Source organism: Eublepharis macularius, chromosome 8 (assembly GCF_028583425.1).
Source record: "Eublepharis macularius isolate TG4126 chromosome 8, MPM_Emac_v1.0, whole genome shotgun sequence".
In the NCBI taxonomy this organism is placed as follows: domain Eukaryota; kingdom Metazoa; phylum Chordata; class Lepidosauria; order Squamata; family Eublepharidae; genus Eublepharis; species Eublepharis macularius.
In genome coordinates this window covers 141798530-141824405 of record NC_072797.1, presented here as the reverse complement: position 1 = coordinate 141824405, position 25876 = coordinate 141798530, and the positions used below count along the sequence as shown (strand labels likewise).

Sequence of the window (25876 nt, the reverse complement as noted above, 5' to 3'; positions counted from 1 at the left end):
GCTGGGTTTGATTCCTCCACTCCTCCACTTGAAGCCAGCTGGGTGACCTTGGGCCAGTCACAGCTCTCTCAGCCCCACCCACCTCACAGGGTGTTTGTTGTTGTGGGGATAATAGTGACATACTTTGTAAACCACTCTGAGTGGGTATTAAGTTGTCCTGAAGGGTGGTATATAAATCGAATGTTGTTATTATAATACCTTGCTGGATCAGGGGAATGCTGTAGACATAATTCATCTCTATTTCAGTAAGAATTTTTATAAGGTTCCACATGATATTCTTGTTGACAAGTTGGTAAAATGTAGTTTGGATCCTGTTACTGTTAGGTGGATCTGTAACTGGTTGACAGATCACATCCAAAGAGTGCTAGTTAAAGGTTTATCATCCTCTTGGAGAACGGTGACAGGTGGAGTTCCTCAGGGATCAGTCCTGGGACCTGTTCTGTTCAACATTTTTATAAATGACTTGGATGAAGGAATAGAGGGAATGCTTATTAAATTTGCAGATGATACTAAATTGGGAGGGGTAGCAAATATGGTAGAAGACAGAGGCCATTTCCACACAGCTTACCTTCCCTTGGAACGACCCAGAACATCGTGCCAAAACCGCGGAAGATCGCATTTTCTCGCACGAGATTTGTGCGACATCATGCGACGTCACGCAAATAAACGTGATCTTCCAAGTTTTTTGCGCCATGTTCTGGGTCATTCCGAGGGAAGGTAAGCCGTGTGGAAACGGCCAGAGTCAGGATACAGGATGATCTTTACAGGCTGAAAAACTGGGCTAAAAGAAACAAAATGAATTCCAACAGAGATAAATGCAACGTTCTGCATTTAGGAAAGAAAAATCAATCGCATAATTATAGGATGGGGAGACTTGTCTTGGCAGTAGTACATACGAAAAGGATCTAGGGGTCTTAGTAGACCGTATGCTGAACATGAGTTAGCAATGTGATGTGGTAGCTAAAAAGGCAAATGCGGTTTTGGGCTGTATCAACAGAAGCTTAGTATTTATTATTTATTTATTTTATTCGATTTATACCCCGCCCTCCCCACAGATGGGCTCAGGGCAGCTAACAACATTAAAAAATACATTAAAATCACAAACACATAAGATCAATAATAATTTTTTAAAAAATCATTAAAATAGTGTTCAGGTCACGCGAAATGATGGTATTGCTCTACTCTGCTCTGGTTAGACCTCACCTAGATATTGTAATCAGTTTTGGCACCACAATTTAAGAAGGATACAGACAAGCTGGAATGTGTCCAGAGGAGGGCAGCGAATATGGGGAGGGGTCTGGAGACCAAGTCCCCTGAGGAAAGGTTGAAGGAGCTCGGAATGTTTAGCTGGAGAGGAGACGACTGAGAGGCGATAGGATAGCCCTCTTCAAGTACTTGAAGGGCTGTCATATAGAGGATGGCACAGAGTTGTTTTCCACTGCCCCAGAAGGTCAGACCAGAACCAATGGCTTGAAATTAAATCAAAAGAGCTTTCAGCTAAACATTAGGAAGAACTTCCTGACAGAGCAGTCCCTCAGTGGAACAGGCTTCCTCGGGAGGTGGTGAGCGCTCCTTCTCTGGAGGTTTTTAAGCAGAGGCTAGGTGGCCACCTGACAGCAATGCTGATTCTGTGAACCTGGGCAGATCATGAGAGGGAGGGCAGGAAGGGTTACATCTGTGCTTAGTTCTCGTGGCCATTCTTACATGCCCAGGGTAATGCCATTCTTACATGCCCAGGGTAATGCCAATCGCCACCTTGGGATCAGGTAGCAATTTTCCACAGGCCAGTTTGACTAGGGATCCTGATGGAGTTTTGCCATCTTCTGGGTTTGGAGTAAGGGTCACTGGATGTGTGTTTACAGGGGAGGTATTTGGGAATTCCCTGCGTTTTGCAGGGGGTTGGACGAGACGACCCTAGAGGTCCCTTCCAACCCTGTGATTCTATAAGCAATAGTGCTGTTAGGGGGAATTGGACCCAGGAATAAAGCCTGAGGGCCAAGCTACAAGTGACAAATGACACCTGAATGGCAAGTGTATTTCTCCCTGTTCACTTGCACTCCACTCAATCCACTTGCCGTTCAAGTGTCATTCGTCACTTGTAGCTTGGCCCCCAGTTGCTAATGAACTTATTCCAATTACTGTAAGTTTTCTGACGCTGTAAAGGAGATTCTTCAAAGAAGAAACATATCTAATTTAGGTTTTGAATAATTTATTGCGTTGATAGTTTCTCTCTTGAACTATGGTTGAGAAATTTTAGCAACTGGAATAAAACAGTAGGTAAATATATTTAATTCCAATTAAATTCCAATGAGCAGAATAACTTACTACTGGAACAGAACTTGTAGATGTCTTCCTCGATGTCAGCCGTGGCTTTCTTTACCCCCCCAAAGCCACGTGGATCCGTGAATTTGATTCTGGAGGTGGCTCCGAGGGAATGTGCTATTTTTTCAATTTGAATGTCCTTCCTCTCGCCCCACTATTTATTTCACTCAGGAAAAATAGGGGTATTGGGAGAGTAGCTGCCCTTTCCCCGCTGGCCCCCACCTGGGGGCAGTGGCGATGCCGGCGTGACCCCCGTGAGGTTAAGTGGTTTAGCCCAGTGGGGTGGAGCCAGAAGCGAGAGGCAGGCTGCAGAGGAGGAGGCTGTTTGCTGGGGAGCTGAATAAATTATAAGCTCTGATCACCTTGAATAAGGTAATCAAACGTTGTGTGTAAAATATGATTTAAAGCGGTGTTTGTGTATTGTGTTTGGTTGGTGTTACTGGGATTGTATTATTTTTGCAGGGCTGTAATTCCCCAGGAAGAGGACAGAAGCCTGGGCTACAGTTGCTTTGAATTTGACTCACCACTTCTTAAATGTTGAACTGTGTGCCTTTTCAAGGACATTGTTGATTTGGAGTCTTCTTTACGGTTGCACTTAAGAGTTAATTTTTTTTTAAAAAAGTGGGATTTTATTAATTGTTAAAAAGTTGAAAAGGAAAAAAAAAGTCATTTCTTAAAATTGTGTGAAAGTTGCCTCCTAAGCCCCATGGAACCCCTGGAAAGAGAAGTGACTCAAGCAGAGAGACAGCGCTGCAGAGGAGGACTCCGCCGCGTTCTCCAGCCCACTGCTGTTTCCCTAAACGTATTAGCAACCTCACAGGGCTGGAGAAGGAAATAACAAGAAAAAAACCATTGAGTCACAGTAACCACTTCTCCAGAGCTACGGCAAAAGCAGGGCCAGAAAACAGGTTATCAAATCCGAGGTTTAAAAAACCCATTTCCTCTACATGTGGACATCGGGCTGCAAAAAAGCGGCTTCCTTTTTTATAGCAAGGAAGAGGATTTCTGCTGCATCACTCTGGCAAAGCAGATAATTCACACCTGCTGCACTGTGGCGTTCGCTCTGTTCAAAAAATCCAGAGAGTGCTTGCTTGGGTTTGAACACTGGTTGCCTCCCTTGATATTGGAAGGAGCCACGTCTGGCGTACCAAGAGAAAGAGAAGAAGCCCCTGCAGGGGCCAGCAAGGGCTAGTCCGACAGGAGCGAGAGGGCAGCAGCACCTCTCTTCCTACTGAGAGTCATTTCCTGGTCTCCAGATTGGTACTCTCAGGGCAATATCCTGCTGCTTCTCAGGACCTCTCTCTCTCTCTCAGTCTCTCTCTACACGAGACGCCTGGGCATGTGTTCGTCAAGGGCCAGGAGATGCAATGTTAGCCAGGAAGTGTAGTTTCAAAAGACAGAAATGGCGGAGATCGCTCTGGAGGGGACGGTTTCACTCACAGAGCCCTCTGCAATCTCTGGCGTGCTGGACTGTCTCCCCTTCTGGAGCCTTTGCCCTGCTGTCCTTGCTGCTTAAAACTTTGAATAAACCTAGCCTTGGCAGGGCAAAGGCTCCAGAAGGGGAGACAGTCCAGCACGCCAGAGATTGCAGAGGGCTCTGTCCCCTCCAGAGCGATCTCCACCGTCTCTGTCTTTTGAAACTACCCTTCCTTGCTAACATTGCATCTCCTGGCCCTTGATGAACGTGTGTCGGAAGTCTTGTGTAGAGACACTCTTCAGTCAGCTAGACAACTAGAAGTCTGTCTTTCCACTTTACTAGCAAGTAAGTTAGTTCCCAATTAAACTTACTTTACTTTTTAATCAGTTGGCATGACTGTTGTTATGTAGATACTCTGCCCACGCTTGACACAGGAGCTCTACAGCCACCTCTGTTTGCAGCCGGTTTTCACTTTGCGTTGTCCTTTGAAGGTTGAGACTGAGGCTGCATTTAGATATCCCAGTAAACCATGGCTTGTTTACACCATGGCTTGTTTTAACAAATTCTGATGAGCCTTTGGGAAGTAAGCAGCAGATCTCCAGTTGGGGTAAACCCCTGTGGCCTGCTTCGTGCAACCTTTTTGCTTCCCAGGAAGGGAGGGAGGAGTTGCGTCCTTCCCTATGTTTACATTTAGCTCTACCAATGTGCAAACTGGACACGGAACTGGTTTTCATGAGACTAGTTTCAATGAACTTTCATGAGTGTTGTGGAACACGCACAGCCAACACTTTGACACAGAGGGGGGCGGAAAGGAGAAGTTCCATCAGCGGTTGAGACACAAGCCACTGTCTGCTGAGTGCGAGAGAAAGCCAGGTCCTTTTTTCACAGCAGAAAATAGAAGGGTGGACCTCGGGATATCAGCAGAGAAAGGTAATCAAGCGGAGTGTTGTCTTCTGCAGAGAGTCCTCCTGATAAGTAATTACCTTTTTTTTTAAAAGAAGTATGGACAGATGGTCTATTGAATAAACAGATAATTTTGGAAGTGTAGTACTATGAAATCTGATTATGCTCGCAAGCAGGGCTTAATTTTGACCCAGGGCTCAGGAACCCCTTTTTGTAATGCTAGGTCTCAGCTCTGAGAGGTCATGGGCGAGAGTTTCTAGCCATGTGCAAAGTTCGTTTTCCTGAGTAACCCTCACAAGCTTATGCAGATTTAAGGTTTGAACGAGAGCTGTGAGGGCGCGGAATACACTCGCACTCCAGCCTTACGCCTGAGACCACTTTTTAGAAATGTAGTGTTGTTTCTTAAAGTGCGACCTACATTTATTTATCAGTATTACGGTTCTTCAAAAAGTAAGTCAGGACCTCAACGGAGGGGGTGGGGAAGGGCGAGCTGCATCTTTCTCAGTTCTCTCGCCCGGCAGTTCTGCCCTTCTGATGATAGAGCTTATGGCAAGCTACCCGTAGCTCACAAAAGCCTGCTGGAATCCCCTGACTTATGTTTTGATTATAGAACGAGGACGGAGATGCAGTGCAAGAAAGAATTATCCCCTTCCACCTGCCAAAAAGAGAGTCTAAGCCTCTCTCAGCACCAGGGTTATCACTTCAGGAATGCATTTTTAACACTGGACAAGGCAGCAGCAGGGAGTGAGAGAATAACAACATTTTTAGGTTCAGACAAACTGGAGAATTGTTCATTTCTAAGAATGGAAAATACTAGCAGGAAAATGAATAAATAGCTACAAACACAGACATGTTTCAATCTTGTTAGTTTTCATTGTGTCTAATCTAAATGGGGCTATTACGGAATTGTTAAGCAAGAGAGGCGCTCTCTCTAAACTGTATTCTTCAGTGTGAAGTTTTATTTATTGAAAGCACAAAGATTAGACCTTGGAATGACATTGACATTGCAATTTTTCAGTTAGTTTTGATCTGAAACTGAACAGGGAATTTAGGGGAATATTTTGGATCAGAAATCTCTGAATGCACATCTCCAGTATGTGTTGCAGTCTATGCAAGATCGGTAAACTCTCATCTTTTAGCTATTTGTTAAGAGAAGACCAGTACAAAATATTGTTTGGTTGGGATTTTGCCCCAGCAAGGCTAAATAAGATTAAGACAAACGAGTTTAAATTTTGGTAATGTTTCACAATACAGACCGACTTCTGCCGCATCTGGAGGTAGAGACAAAAAGCTTCATTCAAGCAACTGGGTTAACAAATTTGATTACCATCAGAACTGTAATTTGTCTTGCTGTATTATTTTTCGATTAGTGTTCAGGCTAATATTAAGATCTTGAGAACAAATCTGTTAAGATAAGTTGAGCAAAGCGCTGAAAAAATCCTCCTGTTCTCGCCGATCAAGCCAAAGCGGCCAGACTGACGGAAAAGCTTCATCTAAGAATGGGAAGGAATTTCTCAGCGTTGCTTCAACAGAAGCGGACTTCGTTTCTCAGTTCCTGCACAGAACTATTTTTTCCTTCAATAACGCAGCACCAACATTATGTAAATTACATTAAGATGTTATCCTTTTATATGTATAAGTTAATTAAAAACAGAAGAAGCTAAAATCCTCCTCCCCCTGTTGGGCAAGAAAGTGAGGACATGGTGGTAGTGGAGAAAGGGATTCAAGCATTCCCCTTCCAGACAGCTGACTGGAATGATTTTGTGAGTCTGGCCCCACCTATCTGAGCGGACGAGGGGATCGTGCACGGCCATCGGTCGAGGAATATGTACCTGGAAGCTTGCTTTCATGCATGTCTCTCTCTGCTCGATCAGGGCAGATAAGTGCTAGAGCTCAAAATACTTTTGCTTCTTGAAATTTTTCTCTGCAGTTCTCTGCAGAGGCCCAGGGGGAACTTCCCCTGTAAGAGCCTCTGCTCATGGCCCTCCCTTGAACTCTTTCAGATCGGTCAATATGGGCTGGCGATGTGCAGCCCCTGGGCTCATCGTCGTATTGGTCAAACTTACAGGGACGTCCCTCTTTCTTGCTTTTGGTGAGTATTGCTTAGAATTTGGTTGCAACGTTATTGTGATCTTTGCCCTATTTTTACCAAGACTCCCCTTTTCTAAACAAACAAAAAATCCACATGTTGTTGCCCTTTCTGGTTTGGACATATTGGTTTCTTCCCCATGGCTGAGAAATGGATACCAGAGAGCAGCAACTGAAGAATTCTGGTGCTGCTGGCTTACAAGCTGGCCCGTTTTTAGTATCTCCTCTGTGTAAGACTGCAGACAAAACAGTAACGATGCCGCAGCATTGCTTTCATACACTGCCTCCCACAAGTGCTTAAAGTACTTCACCTCCGTCACTTCCGTCTTCTTTGTACCAGCCCACGGAGAGCTAAGGTTGCCATTGGCTGGTGGCTGAGGCGGGGGGGGGGGCAGAATGATGGCGCGATGCTGTGATTTCACTCCTCAGGGGGAGCCCCCAGCAGAGGCATCACGGGGGGGGGTATCCCACCCCTCTCCCACCGCTCCAGAGTAAAGGTTACTCTTTTACTTATTAATTAAAATATTTATACCCCACCTTTCTTTTCACTTCCAGTTTGCAATCTTCCTCCAGTCTAAGGACACTTTCTCCAACTTAAGTGGCTCTTCTGATGGGAGAAGAACCATTGAAGTTGGAAAAAACAACTTAAATTGGTGGAAGGATACACAGAAGATGGTTGGGTCCCTCCCAGGGTCGGCAGCAGTCTAGGAATTTCCCCAAATCTCCATGGTAAAAAGTGTTAAGGAAAAATTTCTTAAAGGTACTCTGCGTTCAGATTATGTTTCCCAACCGCTATCACCCATGAATGATCAAGATACCAAGAAACTGTGATCCATAAAGAATTAATGAGTTTTATTGACATAAAACCCAGATGCAGTGCCATGTTCCGACACAAGCATAAAGATCAGCCGTAGTAGAGAGAATCTTAAATACTTTCCAAAGTTACTTGTTTACAGAAGAGATAAAACTCTTCAGAATCAAATTCTTCAGGAGACATGGCCCCATAACAGGCCTGATGGACAAGATAGTAAACGCTCTCTGTAATATAAGCATGCTCCATGTCTGGAACCATAAAGGAATATCTTGGGTGTCTAATAATAATATTTGATTTATATACCGCCCTTCAGGACAACTTAATGCCCACTCAGAGCGGTTTACAAAGTATGTCATTATTATCCCCACAACAACAAACACCCTGTGAGATGGGAGGGGCTGAGAGAGCTCCAGAGAGCCGTGACTAGCCCAAGGTCACCCAGCTGTCTTCAGGCGGAGGAGTGGGGAATCAAACCCGGCTCTCCAGATTAGAGTCCTGCGCTCTTAACCACTACACCAAACTGGCTCCCTATGCTCATACATAGGTATTTTAGAATACGGGTCATAGAAATTCCCTAACAAAAACTATATCGATTAGGGGAATTTCTAAAGCATCACCCAAGCCATGCTAGGTGGGTACCCAGAAGTGACGCTGTGGTGTCGACTGCCAACATCCCCTCTCGTCCTCCTCCCATTGTTTGTTTGCGAGAGGGCAGACACCAGAGTGCCAGGGAAGGAGGCAGTCCATTGCGGTAGGCAAACTGGTAACCCTGCTGAGAGCCATCACAGGCCCCCTGACATGTTTTTTCCGGCTCTCTCCTCAACATGTGGTTTGCCCAGTTCTTTCAGCCTCCCAAAATTCTATCCCCCTTCCAACACCTCTGCCTATAGTGGAAAAGGCACTCGCCCTTCATAAGTCCCCAAAACTGTGCAAGAGTGCTTTTGATGATCACTAACAGTTGGCATGTGGTCTCAGAGAGGTGGCTTTCAAATGTTTTTTTCCCCACTGTTAATTTAAAATTGAGATCTCTGAGTTTGATGGTTGTTGTGGGTTTTCCGGGCTGTATTGCCGTGGTCTTGGCATTGTAGTTCCTGACGTTTCGCCAGCAGCTGTGGCTGGCATCTTCAGAGGTGTAGCACCAAAAGACGGAGATCTCTCAGTGTCATAGTGTGGAGAAGATGTTGGCAGGTCATTTATATCTACTCAGGAGGGGTGGGTTTGGGCTGAGTCATCCTGTGAGAGTTTCCCAGGGTGTGGAATGCTAATGGCGGGAGGCTTCACTGTATCCTGAGGAGGATCCTTTGCATATGCACCAATCCATATGTAGATATAAATGACCTGCCAACATCTTTTCCACACTGTGACACTTACTTATAAAAAACCCTCCTCGGTGTAAGAAGTGAAGGACTTTTACACGGTTCCTTGTCTCAGGTCACAGAGAGGGAGGTGCTAGAGAGACAGAAATGTCGAGACACGCTCATCCCACCTTTCTGATCTCCTGCTGCTGTCCCTTTGATGGGTAGGTTGCTACTCTTGGGCAGGGGTCATTTAGTAGAAAAAGAGCTGGAGGAACTTATTAGCATAACTCATTAGCATAACTCATTAGCATATGTCACGCCCCCCGCCATCGCCAGAAGTGTGTCGTTAGCATAACTGATTTGCATATTCCACACCCCCTGACATCACCTATTTTGGCTGTTTTGGACCCAATCCTGGCCATTCAGGACTGAAATTGGGCCCAAAATAGCAAAACGGGGCTGAAAATGGATGAAAAGGGGCCCAAAATAGTCAGGATCGGGCCACTGATGAGCAGGAGAGTGATCCACCACCCATCAGAGGCCCGATCCAGGCCCTTTTGGCCCCAGTCCAGGCCGAAACGGACCCAAAATGGCCGAGAGTCAGGTGGGCAGGGCCACCTGTCCTGTGACCTCTTTGGGGAACTGCCGGAACTGCGTCCCTGTGCGTTCCCCCTCGAAATGAGCCCTGCTCTTGGGGAACTTCCTCCCTTCAGCCTTCTCCCTTGCTCTCTTCCACACACAGGCTTTCTCTCCATCTTGACACTATGGAGGATGCAGGACTTGCTTCTTGCATCCACCAGCATCCTAGCTTAGAGAGATTAGACCGGACTCCAGCCTCTTTTCCTTCCTATCTCGAATGAAGTTCCTCAAGAAAAGGACTCTTATTTCCTGTGCTAAAGTCAGCAGGATCCACGTCCGTTTATTGCCTCATCAGCACACATTCACATGCTTCGCAGCGCTGACTAGGCTGCTTACGCTCACTATACGGCCTACAGTAATGGCTGTTTGCACACGTGTTTCCAGACATGTGGAAACGGCCCTTAATTCTGTCCCAAGACCAGGGAATGACACCCCACTGCTGCTCAGCGAGGACTGCCAGCTACGATGGGAGCGACGACGACAGTGCAAAACCAGAAGTGGTATCATCATGTTGGGGTGACATTCTAGGATTCACTCTAAACTTTGTAGTTATATAAAAAAATTTAAAAAAGTAAAAGAGCCAGTTTGGTGTAGTGATTAAGAGCAGCGGGACTCTAATCTGGAGAGCCAGTTTTGCTTCCCTGCTCCTTTGCTTGAAGCCAGCTGGGTGACCTTGGGTCTGTCACAGCTTCTTGAAGCTCCCTCAGCCCCACCCACTTCACAGGGTGATTGTTGTGGGGATAATAATAAACGTACTTTGCAAACTGCTCTGAGTGAGTGATAAGTTGTCCTGAAGGGCGGTGTATAAATTGAATGTTATTTAAGAGCATTATACACACACACAAATTTATTACTGGACAGAACAGTCTGTAGATATAAGGTGCCTCCCCCTTAATGGCATATCTAGGATAAAAACTAGTCTTGCCTATAGTTAGTACGGTAAACCACAGAGTTCTGGGTAAACCCTAGAGTGCTTGCCCCCACACAACGACATCATTTCCACTTTTGCACTTGAAGTGATATTGTGCATTGGTGCAACTCCCGAGAGCGCCCCCATTCCCCCCTGCTGGCCTGTCAAGCCGTAGAGGGGAATGGTGGGCCTGGGCTAGGAGGTCACTTGCCTTAGTGGGGGACCTAGCCCCTCTCCCCCATGCTCAACCTTCGTTGGGCTGGCCTGATCTGGTCTGCCGTTCCAGTAACTTGTCACCACCCCAGAGCTGGCCTGCTGCACCCTGCTTCCATTTCCCCATACGTGTGCCTCTTCTTGCCCCTCACCCTCCCAAACTCATAAATCAAGCCTCTGAAGGCGCTCCCGCTTTGTGGCTGGTTCTGCACTCAAGCCTCCCTCCTAGACTGGCTCATTTCACCCTCTTTACTGCATCTCTTGCACTTTGCTAGTGGTTTCAGATTTTCCCCTCGCTTTGGGAATTCCTAGACCAGATTCTCCTCCCCTGGTCTGGACTTCAGTACAACAGACTCATCTTTTCACAATGAGGCAGTGTCTGTTTTCATTCTTCCCTTTATTCCCCATTATATTCCCCATTCAACCCTCACTTCAGCAACAACCAAGTGTAGCATGGCTCGGTTTGTCTTATTGTATTGGATACCCTTGAAGTTCAGTTTTCTAGCTCTGTATCTCATCAGGGGAATAAAGATCATTTCAAGGTTCTCCATCCCAGGGCTTTTTTTCTGGGGAAAGAGGTGGTGGAACTCAGTGGGTTGCCCTTGGAGAAAATGGTCACATGGCTGGTGGCCCTGCCCCCTGATCTCCAGACAGAGAGGTGCAGAGGGCAATCTCAACTCCCCTCTGTCTGGAGATCAGGGGGCAGGGCCACCAGCCTTTTGACCATTTTCAAGAAGTTCCAGAACGCCATTCCACCACATTCCAGCTGAAAAAAAGCCCTGCTCCATCCCATTTTCCCTTCTCAACTGGAGTCCTGTTATTAGGTATGGACTAGACAGATTGGTCCCAAAGAATTGCCCCAGTGGTATAGTCTGGCCCTGCGCTTATAGGAGACACTTTGCACATTATGCACCCCACACACGTACACATGCACAGGCTTGGATCAGGGGGGCAACACCGTCTGAGAGAGAAGAAGAGCTAAATTCCTTCCTCTCTGATTGCCTGTTTGAGTCTAAGAGCTGTGAAGTCTCGTCTAGTTCGAGCCTAAGTCAAAAAAACTGGCCCAGCTGTCTCAGATGACGACCGCATATGAACAAGGGGACTGGGGCATCACTGCTGCGAATTGTATTTTAGCGGCAGTATTTGGGACTGCTTGTCAATGTCAGGAGCTGATGTCATTGTTCCTCTTTTCAGTTCCACAGATATTCCCTGGAGGGAACTTCAGTTTTGCTCCTGAGGAGAATTGCACAGGTATCAGTGCGGCGGGAATATCCGAGATCTTCCAGGCTGAGCAAGCCATTCATGTTTGTTTCTTCTAAAAGGAAATGATATTATTTAGGACTCCACTGAAACCACTCACAATTTTTGGTAAAATTTCTCAAGTGTTGACAATACCTTCCCTTTGTTAGAGATTTATGGTATTTTATATATTTTAGTTTAGTAACTTAGCAGAGTAACATATAGCAGAGTAATTTAGTCAGAAGCGTTTAAACCCTCACAAACGTGCATTAATTAATCCTCAGACAAAATTCATAGAAAGATAGAACTTACAGTTTATTGTAGCAGATTTCTCCATAGCAATATCTTCTGGTAATATCAAGGGAAAGAACCTATCTATAGAGTTACATTCACTAAGCTAATACCACGGCCTGAAAATATAGGCAGCGAGGCTGTAGGTGCAGGGTTTGTGGACAAAGAGAAGGGCTCCATGAGGAGCATGGTGGCTTTACATCTTTCTCTCGGAAGAGCATGAGGGAAGGTGTGAAATCTCCCAAGAAGCACAGAGGCAAGAGAGGAGGAGTCAGGAGGCGTTCCCACCTTAGACAAGAGAGTGGCAGATTGCTAGACTTATACATTACATTCAAAGAGGCATGCAGCACCCCCCAGTGTCCAAAGGCAGGCTGAGTCGCCTATTCCAACACTCCCTCTCGACTCAGAGTGTCGTCAGCATTCACAACGTTCAGGTCACTTCGTAGACCTTGGTACTTGTCTCTGGGCAGCGGCTTGGTAAAGATGTCCGCTGTCATTTCTTCAGTGGGACAGTAGTGCAGCTTCACAATTCCTTGTGCTTGAAGTTCCTTCACGAACTGCTGTCGTGTCCCAATATGTCTTGTGCGCGGAGTATTTCCTTCTAAAAGAGAAAGGGCTATACAACTCTGGTTATCTTCTAGCATGTTAACTGGTAAAGGTTCTGTAATGCCAAAATCTTTAAGTAACATTAAAAGCATTTGTAAATCTTTGCATGCTTCTGAAGCTGACACAAGTTCTGCTTCAGTGGATGAAAGGGCCACAATTTCTTGTTTACGACTGGCCCAAGTTACAGGTCCATTCCCATAGAAAAACACATAACCAGTAGTGGATTTCCAATCTGAATTATCTTTAGCCCAATCTGCATCAGCGTATCCCAATAGTGTGGGATTTTTACTAGCTGGCAGCCTTAGTTTAGAATCTGCAGTACCCTTTAAATATCTCATTACTCTTTTTACTCCGGTCCAATCATTCACAGTGGGTTTACTTACCCTCCTGGATAGAATACCTACAGCTGTTGCAATGTCAGGTCTTGTTGTCATTGCTAGGTAAAGAAGCTTGCCTATGGCAGTTCTGTACCCGTTGTTCTCTGGTAGAGGCTCATTTGGTTCCTTTTCTTTTAGAAAACCTACTTCCATTGGTGTAGGCATTGGATTGGCATTTTCCAGTCCAAAACTTTCCAGTAGTTCTAGTATCTTTTGTCTTTGGCTGAGAAGGTAACTGCCATCTGGTTCTCTCTCGATCTGGATCCCCAAATAAAAATTAGCATTGCCCAAGCGTTTCACTTCAACTTCCTTGTTTAGATGAGATATAATTTCAGCACAATCACTTGAATTTTCATAACAAAGGATAAGATCATCAACATAAGACAAAATAAAAGTCCATCTCTCATTCTTGTATCTACTGTAAAGACAGAGGTCAGCTTTGCCTCGTTTAAAATCTAGATCAAGTAACATTTTGGTCAGTTTATCATTCCAAGATTTGGCAGCTTGCTTAAGACCATAAAGTCCTTTCTGAAGTTTGCATACTAAGTGTTTATTCTGTTCATCTATGAACCCTGGAGGTTGACTCATATATAATTCTTCCTCAATTTCGCCATGTAAAAATGCAGTCTTTATATCCAGGTGTTCTGTTTGCATGTTTCTAGAAGCTGCTATGCTTAAAAGCATCCTGATTGTGGAATATTTTACAACTGGTGCAAAAGTTTGATCATAATCAGTTCCATAAATCTGAGAATATCCTTTGGCTACTAATCTAGCTTTGTATCTCTCAACTGCACCATTCTCATTTTTCTTAGCTTTAAAAACCCATTTACATCCAATAACATTCTTACCCTTAGGTAGTTTTGTGAGACTCCATGTTTTGTTCTTGTGTAGAGCATCTATTTCCTCTTGTGCTGCTTCCTTCCATTTCTTTGCTTCTGGTTCAGGCATTTGTTGAACTTCGGCCCATGAAGTTGGTTCTTGTGGTGGCGACGACCTTGCGAGGTAGGTCAGTCTCTCGGCTGGAACTCCTCTGTTGACGCGCTGAGAGCGCCTAAGGTCCTGAGTCACCTCTGCCTCCGCAGCGGGCTCTGGCTCCTCAGGCACATCTACTGGCCTGGGAATTTCCACCTTTATTCTCTCACCTGGTCGGGCTTCTGGTTGCATCTGCTCAGTGGCTGCACCCATTGCCTCATCACCGGGTTGGATATCTGGTCGCATTTGCGTAGCGATGTCATCTGGCCGATACAGCAGCAGCTGGCTGTCATCATTCTCTCCCTCTAAAGGGTCACGTGTAGCAGCATTCTGTTTGCTCCTTTGTCGCTCATCAAATTGCACAACTCTGCTTGTAGTAACACTGTTAGTTTCTGGGTTAAAAATCCTATATCCCTTACATCCTGGAGCATATCCTACAAAGATGCCTTCTAAGGCTCTGGGTTCTAGTTTAGATCTCTTTTCCTCTGGTATATGCGCATATGCTTTGCATCCAAATACTCTAAGATGTTCTATGCTTGGCTTCCTATTATGCCATAACTCATAAGGAGTTTTGTTTGTAGCTTTAGTGGGCAATCTGTTTTGTAAGTAGATTGCAGTCATGGCCGCTTCTCCCCAGTGTCTGTAGGGAAGTCCTGAATCTATTAACATACATCTGACCATATTCATGATAGAACGATTTTTGCGCTCGGCGACCCCATTCTGTTCGGGGTTATAGGGAACAGTGAATCTATGTTGGATTCCATTTTCCCTGAGAAATCTCTGTGTGGCATGGGAAACGTACTCACCGCCATTGTCGCTTTGAAAGGCTTGAGGTTTCCTGTTGAACTTGTTAGACACCATGGAAACATAATCACGCAGTTTCTGCTCAGTCTGCGATTTTTCTTTCAGCAAATAGCACACTGTATATCTCGAGAAGTCATCAATGAAAGACAATATATAAAGGTTATTTCCTGTTGATGCTGGTTTAATAGGACCACATAAATCAGTATGGATTAGTTCAAGTGGTTGCCTTGAGCACCTTTGGCTTTGTTTGGGAATTGAAGGTCGAGTTGCCTTTCCCTTTATACAACAAACACATAATTCATCATCATTGCCACATGCACTTATATTAATACCTGTTACCAAGTCCTTAGACTGCAGCTCCTTTATGGCTTGCATATCGCGATGTGCAAATCTTCTATGCCATAGTTCGATTGGTTCTCCTTTTGTGGTAGCTGTTGTTGCCTTGTAGGCCTTTTCTCCTTGGCAGTCCAGTTCAAAGACTCCATTTCTGAGACTACCTGTGGAATATATCTCTCCTTCGCAAGAAACTGTACATTTGTTATTCTCAAAGTGTATAGAAAATCCTTTTTGTGATAGTACAGGTACGCTTAGTAGGTTTGCCTTTAAATCAGGAATGTATAAAACTTCTTCTACTTTAATTATCTTTTTAGAGAAATCATTATTGCTATGAAGCATAATAGAGCCTTTCCCAGCAATTTTCACATTTGTCCCGTTAGCCATCATAACGTTCTTAGATGCACTGGTATCTAATTCATAAAACAGATTAATATCTGAAACCATATGCGCTGAGGCGCCACTGTCGAGGACCCAAGGGCACTGTGGGCTATCATTTATTCGAGCAATATGAGACACATGATAATTACTATCAGCCCTTGTTTGAGGAAAACCTCTAAAATTACTAGCTCTTGCTTTTGAAAAATCTTCTCTGTTTCTCTCTGCCTGTGGCTTCCTGCTCGCAGCAGCATAATTGTTTCTGCCCTTGTGGCTGTAGCTCCTGTTGCTAAAACACTCCCTCTGGAGGTGACCGGGCTTATTGCATTTGTGGCAGAAGGGAGGAGTCTGCCTTTCTCTAGGATTGGCTCTTTGCCAGTAATCAATTTGCCTAGGTCCTGCCCCTCTGGGTCTGACCTCTCTGACCATGTAACATGAGTCAGTCTTGCATTTCTTTTCTTGAGGATAAGGTCTCTGTTCATTGTACTGTGATCGTATCTGATCTAGCACTTCCTCCAATGTAGCCCTTTTTTCAGTAAGAGACTTTGCTAAACTGGAATAACTCTTTGGTAGTGAGCTTAAAACCAGAGCAATTTTCAAATCTTCATCTAGAATCTGACCAACAGTAGCTAGTTTATCTATTTGATTCAACAAAGATTCAATATGAGCATTCACATCTCTATTATCTTCCATTATAGTCAAAAATAGCTGTCTGAATAAATCAATTTGTAGTAACTGGTCTGACATTTTCAAGAAATTTCAAAATATTTCTCTAGAAAACTTTACTTTTCCCTCTTTAACTTTTAGTTTCCTGGCTCAAATTAGCCAAAACGTTTTAAAAAAAGGAGGTTTCTCTGCTTTTTCTGTGCACGCTTGAGGGTAGGGAAAAAGCTGTTAGACTTTTCACCTAATTTCTTTCTTTGTTCCTCGTGAGGTTGCCTGTGAGGGCATTCACGTGCTAATTGAGTCCTTTTGTTCTGCCTGGCTGTTAGACCAGCAGTCAAGGAAAAAACTTTGCAGTTTGAAACTCTTTACTTCTAGATTCAGCTATGGGCTTTTCTTTGGCCCTGAGGAACTTATTCAAGACTGGGCCCATAACCCTGTTAGAGATTTATGGTATTTTATATATTTTAGTTTAGTAACTTAGCAGAGTAACATATAGCAGAGTAATTTAGTCAGAAGCGTTTAAACCCTCACAAACGTGCATTAATTAATCCTCAGACAAAATTCATAGAAAGATAGAACTTACAGTTTATTGTAGCAGATTTCTCCATAGCAATATCTTCTGGTAATATCAAGGGAAAGAACCTATCTATAGAGTTACATTCACTAAGCTAATACCACGGCCTGAAAATATAGGCAGCGAGGCTGTAGGTGCAGGGTTTGTGGACAAAGAGAAGGGCTCCATGAGGAGCATGGTGGCTTTACATCTTTCTCTTGGAAGAGCATGAGGGAAGGTGTGAAATCTCCCAAGAAGCACAGAGGCAAGAGAGGAGGAGTCAGGAGGCGTTCCCACCTTAGACAAGAGAGTGGCAGATTGCTAGACTTATACATTACATTCAAAGAGACATACAGCACCCCTCAGTGTCCAAAGGCAGGCTGAGTCGCCTATTCCAACACCCTTCTGATGATTTTTTTACCCATTTTGAGGAAGAAGAGTACTAATTTCCTTACACGTCTTTGCTCTCCCCTTCAGCTGAGCTCATTTGCAAATCCATGAGGTTCTTTTGTAGCTGCAGCTACAACCCTTCAGTGGTGGAAAGTACCACCAAGTCACAGCTGCCTTCTGGCAACCCCTCGTGGGGTTTTCAAGACAAGGCGTGACCAGAGGTGGTGTGGCATTGCCTGCTTCTTTGGCGCTCTCTCACCCCAGTAGTAACCAAGACTGACCCTGCTCAGCTTCAGAGACCTGAGGACATTGGGCTAGTCTGGGCCATCCATTATGATCCTAAACTTGCTAGGTTCCTCCATGCAAATAATCCCCAAAGTATAATCCAGAAAATGTTCTAATTGCCCTCAGTTGCCCTGAATGTCGCCATCACAGAGCTAGTTTTGATTGGTTGTGTAGCCTTGTGACATCATCCCATATACTGCATGATCCCTGATTGGCTGGGATCACCTATGTGAATGATTCAGGAAAGGGGAAAATCAGCTGTCAATATAAAACAGAAGCAGGAACTGACATGATTGGGAAAAAGGTGAATAGTCACTTAATATTTTTTGTATAAGATAACCAGCTAAGAGGTTATCTTCAGCATACAAACAGAAATAAGAACATTATGCACAGCCCTAAAGAAAACCAAACAGATTTGATCAGCCATTTCTTCTCATTGTACAGCTACAGCGAAGTTTTTCAAAATGAATGTGAGACCAATCAATATATTAATTTTCAGTTCTACAGACCACTCAAAGCCTGCCTCAGAGACCCACTGCCCATCCCTCGGAAGTCACAACTACAGCCAGAGGTAACTCCACACCGTTTAGTCACACTTGAAGTATAGAATACCAAATACTGACTGAGTTTTAAACCCAGTACTAGTAAATTTGTATCGGAGGTGTACTATTTCAGAGTGCAGATAAGAAACTCATAGGATTGAATGGTCCTCCATGGAAAAAAATCCTTACACACAGAAAACTAGCACCTGAGGGGAAAAAGCTAGCCCAGAACCCTTCTTTCTGCCATGTCGTTTTCTATGGAAAGGGGATTTTAGCATGGTTTGGAGTGCTTGAGGACATTTCTACTACATGATTGTGTCTGGACGAAGCAAGTGTGTGTGTGTCTGTGTGTGTCTGTGTGCTATCAGGTTGCAACCAACTCACGGCAACCCCATGCGAGGATTTCAAGGGAAGGAAAAAGTAGAGGTTGTTTGCGGTTGCCTTCGGCTGCACAGGAATCCCACCCCCCACCCCCCCGCCTTCCCATCCAAGTACGGACTGTGGCTGACCCTCCTTCTCCGGAGCTCTGACACAACCAGGCTAGGCTAGGCACTTCTCTGCAACCTTGGAATTTCCTTCTTAAGCACGCCTCCCTCTGCCTGTATCCTGCTGCAGTTCAGGTTCAACAGCTAAGGTGGGAAAGTTATGGAGAGAAAAGTTACGGCTTTTCTGAAGAGATGCTCGAATGGAGCGCCAGCCGAATGGAATGCTTGGACCACAGCTCCGACCTAGTGATCATCAAGGACAGAAAAGAAATGGTAAGAGGCCTTTGACAAGGAGGGACTGCGCCTTGGGGAGGCACGTGCTTTTGAAGGCCTCTGAAAAGCCCATTTAGGGTTTTTTTATGAGCCGAGCAGAGCGTCACCCTCACAACAAATTTAAACCCTTGCAGCAAGTTGAAAATGAAGGCCGTATTGCGAGGCTAGTATATTAATCCAGATCACATTTGGCCCCTGGAACTAAGCAGGGCCACCTTCTCCAAATATTTGAAAATACAAACAAATACGCAGAGCGCCGCTTATAACCCAAGATGGGTGGCTTACCAAAGGAGTCATTCAACTGTGGGATTCTCTGCCACTGGACATATTGATGGCCAGGAGCACAGATGGCTTTAAAAGAGCGTTAAGCAGATTAGTAGAGGAGAGGTCCATCGATGGCTACTAGCCATGGTTAGTAAGGGGGAAACATCATAAAAATGTGCAGCAAACCTCTGAATACCATTGCTGGGAGGCCGCATCAGGGGAAGGAGCCAGTTTGGTGTCGTGGTTCAGAGCAGCAGGACTCCAATCTGGAGAGCCAGGTTTGATTCCCCACTCCTCCGCGTGAAGCCAGCTGGGTGACCTGGGGTCAGTCACAGCTCTCTCAGAGCTCTCTCAGCCTCCACTCATGTTATTATGTGAGGATAAGAACAATACACGTTGTAAACCGCTTTGAGTGGGCTTTAAGATGACCTGAAAGGCGATGTATAAATTGAATGTTGTTATTGTTATCTATGCCCTGTGTGGTGATTGGTCCTCCAGGGCAATTGATTAGCTGCCCTGTGAAACAGGATGCAGGTCTAGCTGGACTGCTCGTCTGATCCCGCAAGGCTCTCCTTATGTTGTGTGTCAAGAGAAGAAGGCAATGCAGGGTTGGTTGTACAAACCAGCCCCCCCCCACTCCTATTTCTGAGTACCAAAAACAGCCACACCAGCCCCCTTAGGCACCTGTTCATTTAACTCGTGAGACGTTTCAGTCTCTGGGTTCCGTGAGGCTGTGGCCACGTGCCACGGGTGACTCCAGACACAGGCCTGGAAAAAATATCTGTAGCTGATAACAAAGTTACAAAGAGTATTGCTGACCGTAAAGCACACTCATTCAGGCAACTGATGTGAAAACAAAGGAACTTTTCTATTGCTAGCTAACAGCGATGCGTCTGAAAAACTCGTAAAGCTACCTCTGCGTCTCTGATTGCGCTTCTTAGCTGGTCGGTTCTCACCATTAGATTTAGCAAAGGTGTCCATTTCCATGTCACGCGACACGAGGCACGTTGATGACAAGAGGCGTGGAACCCGTCTTCTCTCTCACCTGATGGCACAAGGAATGATGGTGAGAAAGAGAGAGAAGAGGGAGCTAGGCAGCCATCTTTTCAGAACTGCCTACGCCACCCTATCAGCCACCCTTAAAACCGCTTTAAAGAGGACTGTCACGGGTTCCAAGCCCCTCGGCCCCGGCCCAGCCAAAGGGAAGGGACACAGGCTGCCTGGGAGGCCCTTTTCGGACAGCACACAAGTTACAAAACGGGCAGAAGGAGAAAGTCCCCCTCCTGCCTAGGTAGACTGCCACCAGCTCCCCTATCTACCCCAAGGCTGAGGGGTCAGGGAGCAAACCTCCAGAGCCTGTTCGGGAACTAACCGAGCAGAGGTCTGCCTTGCAGGGGTTAGTTTGCAAGCAGAGGTCTCAACACAAAGTACTGTTATGGTAGGTGGTTCTCGCACACACAGGGTGAGTTCAACAAAGATTTTATAGCTTTGAGGCTTCAGAATCACAATAACCCACACAGGGTAAAAATACAATTGTTTATTAATCAGAGTGCAAGGTTATGTGCAAGGTTACGTGACGTTGTGCAAATCTCGTGCGAAAAAACGTGATCTTCCATGTGTTTTGCGCGATCTGCCGGGACATAACGCAAGCAGGTAAGCTGTGTGGAAACGTCCATAGTGTGAGAACAGAACAACAACAACAAAACCCCCTATAGCTGTTAGCTCTGCATACCACAGTAATTCCTTAGGAGGCAAAGCAAGTTGGTTTCACAGATGTCACAATCCAAGTCTCCGATCAAGAAGTCACAAAGCCAAGCAGCCGCCTCAAAGGTGGGAGCCTCAATGTCCCCCTCACTAAACGCGCCAAAAGCCGAACAAAGGGGCAAGGGGCAGTTGTCTGTTGCTGACACCCACTGCAAGCTCAGACTCCATGTTTTTAGTAGCCAATTTATGCTTGTTGAGGCCCGAGTTGGCTCAGGCCTGACAGCCAATCCGGTCACAGCTTGCCAACATCACCTGAGAAATAGGTGTCTAGTGCAAAAGGGACTCATGTCAAGTCTGCCGCTCTTGGCACACGACCCAAATCCACAGGTGCAAATTTGATTGCCAATTAACTCACACAAAGAAGTTCAGCTACGGAGGCTCAATTTGACACTAGCGAGAACAGTTTATCTTATCTCAAGGACAGAAGCGGAGAAGCGCAAGCCGCTCGCTGCAAGTGAGAGACAAAGAGGCCTCTCATGGGGGAGAATTTCTCTCAGAAATGAAGCCTCTGAACTGACTCTCAAAAAAGGGCTTCTCATACCATCTTGAACGTAGTGTTTTTTCTTCACAAGGACTTACCCGCTTTATAGGAAATCAAGCCGAGGAGGGGTTTTTCCTCAATTTATATACCGCCCTTCAGGACAACTTAATGCCCACTCAGAGCGGTTTACAAAGTGTGTTATTATTATCCCCACAACAACAAACACCCTGTGAGTTGGGTGGGGCCGAGAGAGCTCTGAGAGAGCTGTGGCTGACCCCAGGTCACCCAGCTGGCTTCAAGTGGAGGAGTGGGGAATCGAACCCGGCTCTCCAGATTAGAGTTCTGCCGCTCTTCACCACCACTACACCAAAAGGGCTTTGGAGCCAACCCAATATTTCCATGTGTCCATCTTGAATCTACTGCCACCCAGTTTCCAAGATCAAAAAGAGTCCAGTAGCACCTTTAAGACTAACCAATTTTATTGTAGCATAAGCTTTCGAGAATCAAGTTCTCTTTGTCAGATGTATCATGCATCTAATGAAGAGAACTTGATTCTTGAAAGCTTATGCTACAATAAAATTGGTAAGTCTTAAAGGTGCTACTGGACTCTTTTTGATTTTGCTACCACAGACTAACACGGCTAACTCCTGTGCATCTATGACCAGTTTCCAAGGATGACCTTGAGTTTTAGTATTAATTCCTCTATGCCTAATTGTCTACTTTTTCTTCTTTTTCTTGCTAGGAATTTCTTCGTAATAAAACAAGGGCTGCTGATTATTTCATTGGATTAGAATATTCAGTAGAAGGCAATAAATGGCTTTGGCTCGATGGCACCGAAACCAAGGGGAACCTGTACGTTTCATCTCTCTTTCATCCTTCTTAGCACTGCTCAACTGCATACAGCATTTAGTCTCTGTCCAGATGGGCACAACAGAGCTCTTCTGCAGGGCATAGTGCTGGAATATCTCCTGCTGTGTTGCCTAGCCAGATGTCAAGGAAGAGGGGCCAGGAGAGAAAATGTCAGGGGGTGCCGCGTCTTACTGGTGCCGGACAAGCTGCCCCTGCCCAAATTCCATTTCCACATGCCTCTTAAAGATATAGCATACCCTTCAACATTTCAAAGATGAAAGCAGAAAAAGGGGGACCAGATTTCCCTCTAGGGCAGAAGACCCCCCCCCCCACCTCCTGCCTCTGGACCCCTGTGGCTGCCTGGCGCAGCAGCAGGAGAAAATGGGGGTTTGAAAATGTGATGTCCTGTGTTGCTGTGATGCTCTGGAAAGAGAGCCGCTGTAGCATAGTGGTTAAGTGAATCAGCACTCAGCTGGTTCGAATCCCATGAGCTCAGTAGGTGGACTTGGGTCAGCCGTTTCTTTCAGCCCAGCTCCCCAACTGTATGGTGCGGATAATAACAACACTGCCTTTGTTACCTGCTCTGAGTGGGGCACTAAACTTTGTAGAAGATATATATATATATATATAAGTGCAATTACTATTATTATCCCTCCAAACTATATGGTATGCTATAGCAGAAGACCTGCTGAAATTCCCTCTCCTGCCCAATTATAAATGTAGAGAAGCCCCCATTGCCATTTTGTGTGAATAGGGCATGGCTCATATTTTCCAGTATCAGCACATGCAAAAACATACCCTCAAAGATCTAATTTTCCAGTTATGTACACCACAGCTCAAAAATATTCATGTTGCTCTATGTACACAAAATGCTGACCCCTCGCACACAGTGGGATTGCCAAAACTGTAGTGACTGAAAAGGGCCAAGATGAGCCAAAATTCCACATGACACCATCCCAGTGTAACCAGAAGTGCCTCATAAATATTCCATGGAGATCTTAACTTAGAGGTCAGTAACTGGAGGCCAAGTCCAACCCAATAAGTAGTGCTATCTGGTCCTCCCAGTCACCACCGTGAAAGGCAAAACAGAGGGGTGGGTGACAGGCAAAGGGTCTTGGTAGGATGCCATTTTGGAGGGCAAGGCATCCTTCATTGAAGTTTCTCTCTAGCAAAACTAGCTGTTGACTTAGCTTAGGTCATTCACAGCAGCCAAGCGTGACCTTCTTAATGGTTCTGTTGTCACCTTTCATGTAGATTTACTATGAAGCCAAACAAGGTGGACATAGACTGTGCAACACTCAGAGGAGGAGAAGTGAGTCCAACATCATGTCACCAGAGAAGCCACTGGATCTGTGAAAAGAGGAATGGGTAATCTAGCAGAAGTCCAAAGCACCAACGGAACAGCAGAAGCGGCATGGCCATTTGTTCTTGAATATTAAAAAGAGGACATCTTCTTGTGATATTGTCCATATTATTATTGTTGTTGCTGCTGCTGTTGTTATTTATATGTCATCAATAAACACATTGTATTATATCATAAGATATAATACAAGAAAGATCCCTGCTCCAAGTTCTATCTGCCTAGAACATTTTATCCCATCCTTCCTCTAACGAGTTCAAAGTGGTATATAAGGTTCTCCCTTCCTAGTTTTATTCTCAGAACTACTCTGTGAGTTATGTTAGGCAGAGAGAAAATGACTGGTCCAAGGTAACCAAGTGAGTTTTATGACAGAGTGGGAATTTGTGTTGGAATAGAGGCAACTGGGAGGAGTGTGCTGTTTTCCCCATTACATTACAAGTAGACCATGCATTTGTGTGATGCCTCTCTTTGTCTGATCTGGAAACTTCTGACTATTTCTTCTCTTTCTGTGCCTTTGATCTCTCTCTGTTGCTGGTCTTGCAAGAAACAAGACCCTTTCTGCAGATCTCTTGTGTGCAAGCTTGCGAGAAGCACACCCGTACTCTCACTCACATACAGCTGGATTAGCTGGCCACTTGCAATAGGAAATTGTGTCATTGAGTTTAGGTTTCTATTTTTCTTCTGCTTTTACAAAGATGCAAGTCAGCTTCAGTAAGAAGTAAGTTTTATCTGTTGCTATACCGGCTTGAAGAGTGTTTAACCCACACATGATTTCACACTTCCTTGACTCTGTAAACCTGCATTAACTAATATGCCAAATAATTTGAACTCAAATCTCTTAGATCTAGGCCATTCTCACACTGCTTACCGACTCTGGAACATCGCGCCGAGCTCCCGGAACAACAGCGTCTTCCTGGCACAATTTCGCACAACAACTGCCTTTCTCGCGCGAAATTGCCCCAGGAAGACGCCGTTGTTCTGGGAGTTCGACGCGATGTTCGGTGGCCGGTAAGCAGTGTGAGAACGGCCCTAGCCAAATAGTCTATACCACACTGACTCTCGATTTTTATACAATTTAGTAGTATTTCACAGGGAACACCTTTGGACTATCCTAGACGCTGCCAATTGGTTGTCACTTCTCTAGTCACTACCCTATACTGGTTAGGGGCTGTGCCGAGATGAAAATGGTTATAATTCTGGATCCAAGCTTGGGGTGGTGGTGGTAGGACATTACTGGTTTGGGATTCAAATCCATGCAGTTTTTCCTGTTCTGGAGGTTAGGACCGTTATTTTCAAGGGGGGGAGCATTGGAGGGTCTGGGGCAGCGGTTCATAAAGATAATGGCACTGAACGCGTGCGCCACGTAGTCCTCCCTCTCATCTAAGGGCCTCCTGATTTCAAGCGAGGTGGACCAAGAGGTTCGGTTTTACGGACTGCTGAAGGAGGAGCTGCTCTGCCCAGAGGCACCTTTTCGCCACTGATGGGGGGGGCGGGGGTGGGGGTGGGGAATGGCATCAGCCACCACAATAAAAAAACCTGTCTGCATTCATTCATTTCCCTACTCTTAACTGTGACTGACAACTTTTTTAACGTTTCTGCTGAAAACTGAGTCTGCCATCCTCCCTTGATGTGGCATGTTTTTTGTTTCCTTTCACAATGTGAGGAAGTCGTCCTTTGCAGATTTCCTCCTCCCGGATCCATCCTGCAGGTCTTCCGTTATTCTCCAGGGGGGACTTTTAAAGGGGGTGTTGGAGCGGCTGTTTTTCGACAAAATGGCACCAAAATTGCAGGGGAGCCAGTGTCGCCTGCCCACTAAAGACTCAAATGAATTGGACCAAGGGATCCGGTACTACGGGCCCCTGAGTGCCATAAAAAAGGGCTTCAGCCCCCACAAATGAGGGAGGGAAGAAGAAGGAGCGAGCCAAGACCACCGCTGTGCCAGGCCCCGCATCTGGCTTGTGCAGGCGAAGCGCCACCTTAACCGGACCACTGCCCAGGAGATCAGTTGAATCTGAGAAAACCGCAAGCATCCGCTGCAGTCCTGGTGAGCACCTGAACACGGAAAAAAGACGGGGGGGAGGGGATTAACAATTCCCAAGAATCCTGGATTTGTGTTACCATTCCAGAAAATCATGTTGGCCACTCAACCAGCAATGTTTGTGTATATTTTTGGCTTGAGAATTTGGCAATGAACTCCCCCCCACACACACACACCAATACTGACTTCAGCTCTGAAGAGACAGAAATCCTGTCCTGTGCCCCGAGTCCTCCTAACTGTGGCATAAATATTAGAATGAATACAACAATCATTTCTTTTTTTCCCATTCAGTGATTAGTCAAAGTTTTTTTTGTGAGCAGAT

At 45.4% G+C, this 25876-nt stretch overlaps 1 protein-coding gene across 4 annotated transcripts; it reads left to right on the top strand.

Annotated features, from left to right (window-relative positions):
• Nucleotides 1-4592: 4592 nt before the first annotated feature.
• On the top strand, nt 4593-23680 carry LOC129334689 (C-type lectin domain family 5 member A-like). Of its 4 annotated transcripts, none has more exons than XM_054986942.1 (7): nt 4593-4669; nt 6646-6734; nt 11799-11855; nt 17998-18069; nt 18656-18798; nt 22050-22159; nt 23411-23680. In XM_054986942.1, exons 2-7 carry the CDS (start codon nt 6656-6658, stop codon nt 23526-23528), a joined length of 579 nt encoding a protein of 192 aa, XP_054842917.1. In that variant the 5' UTR covers nt 4593-4669; nt 6646-6655; the 3' UTR covers nt 23529-23680. The 4 variants fall into 4 exon arrangements, with proteins under 4 accessions (XP_054842917.1, XP_054842919.1, XP_054842918.1 ...); XM_054986943.1 differs by having other exon boundaries at nt 4666-4714; XM_054986944.1 differs by lacking the exon at nt 11799-11855.
• The last annotated feature ends 2196 nt before the right edge of the window (nt 23681-25876 follow it).

What these genes read in the sequence shown, in the direction of transcription:
- LOC129334689 (XM_054986942.1), top strand. Translation starts at nt 6,656, where the DNA reads ATGGGCTGGCGATGTGCAGCCCCTGGGCTCATCGTCGTATTGGTCAAA. An exon ending in TCCTGAGGAGAATTGCACAG is followed by an intron (nt 11,856 to 17,997) that starts GTATCAGTGCGG and finishes ATTAATTTTCAG; the next exon opens with TTCTACAGACCACTCAAAGC. An exon ending in TCAAGGACAGAAAAGAAATG is followed by an intron (nt 18,799 to 22,049) that starts GTAAGAGGCCTT and finishes TTTTCTTGCTAG; the next exon opens with GAATTTCTTCGTAATAAAAC.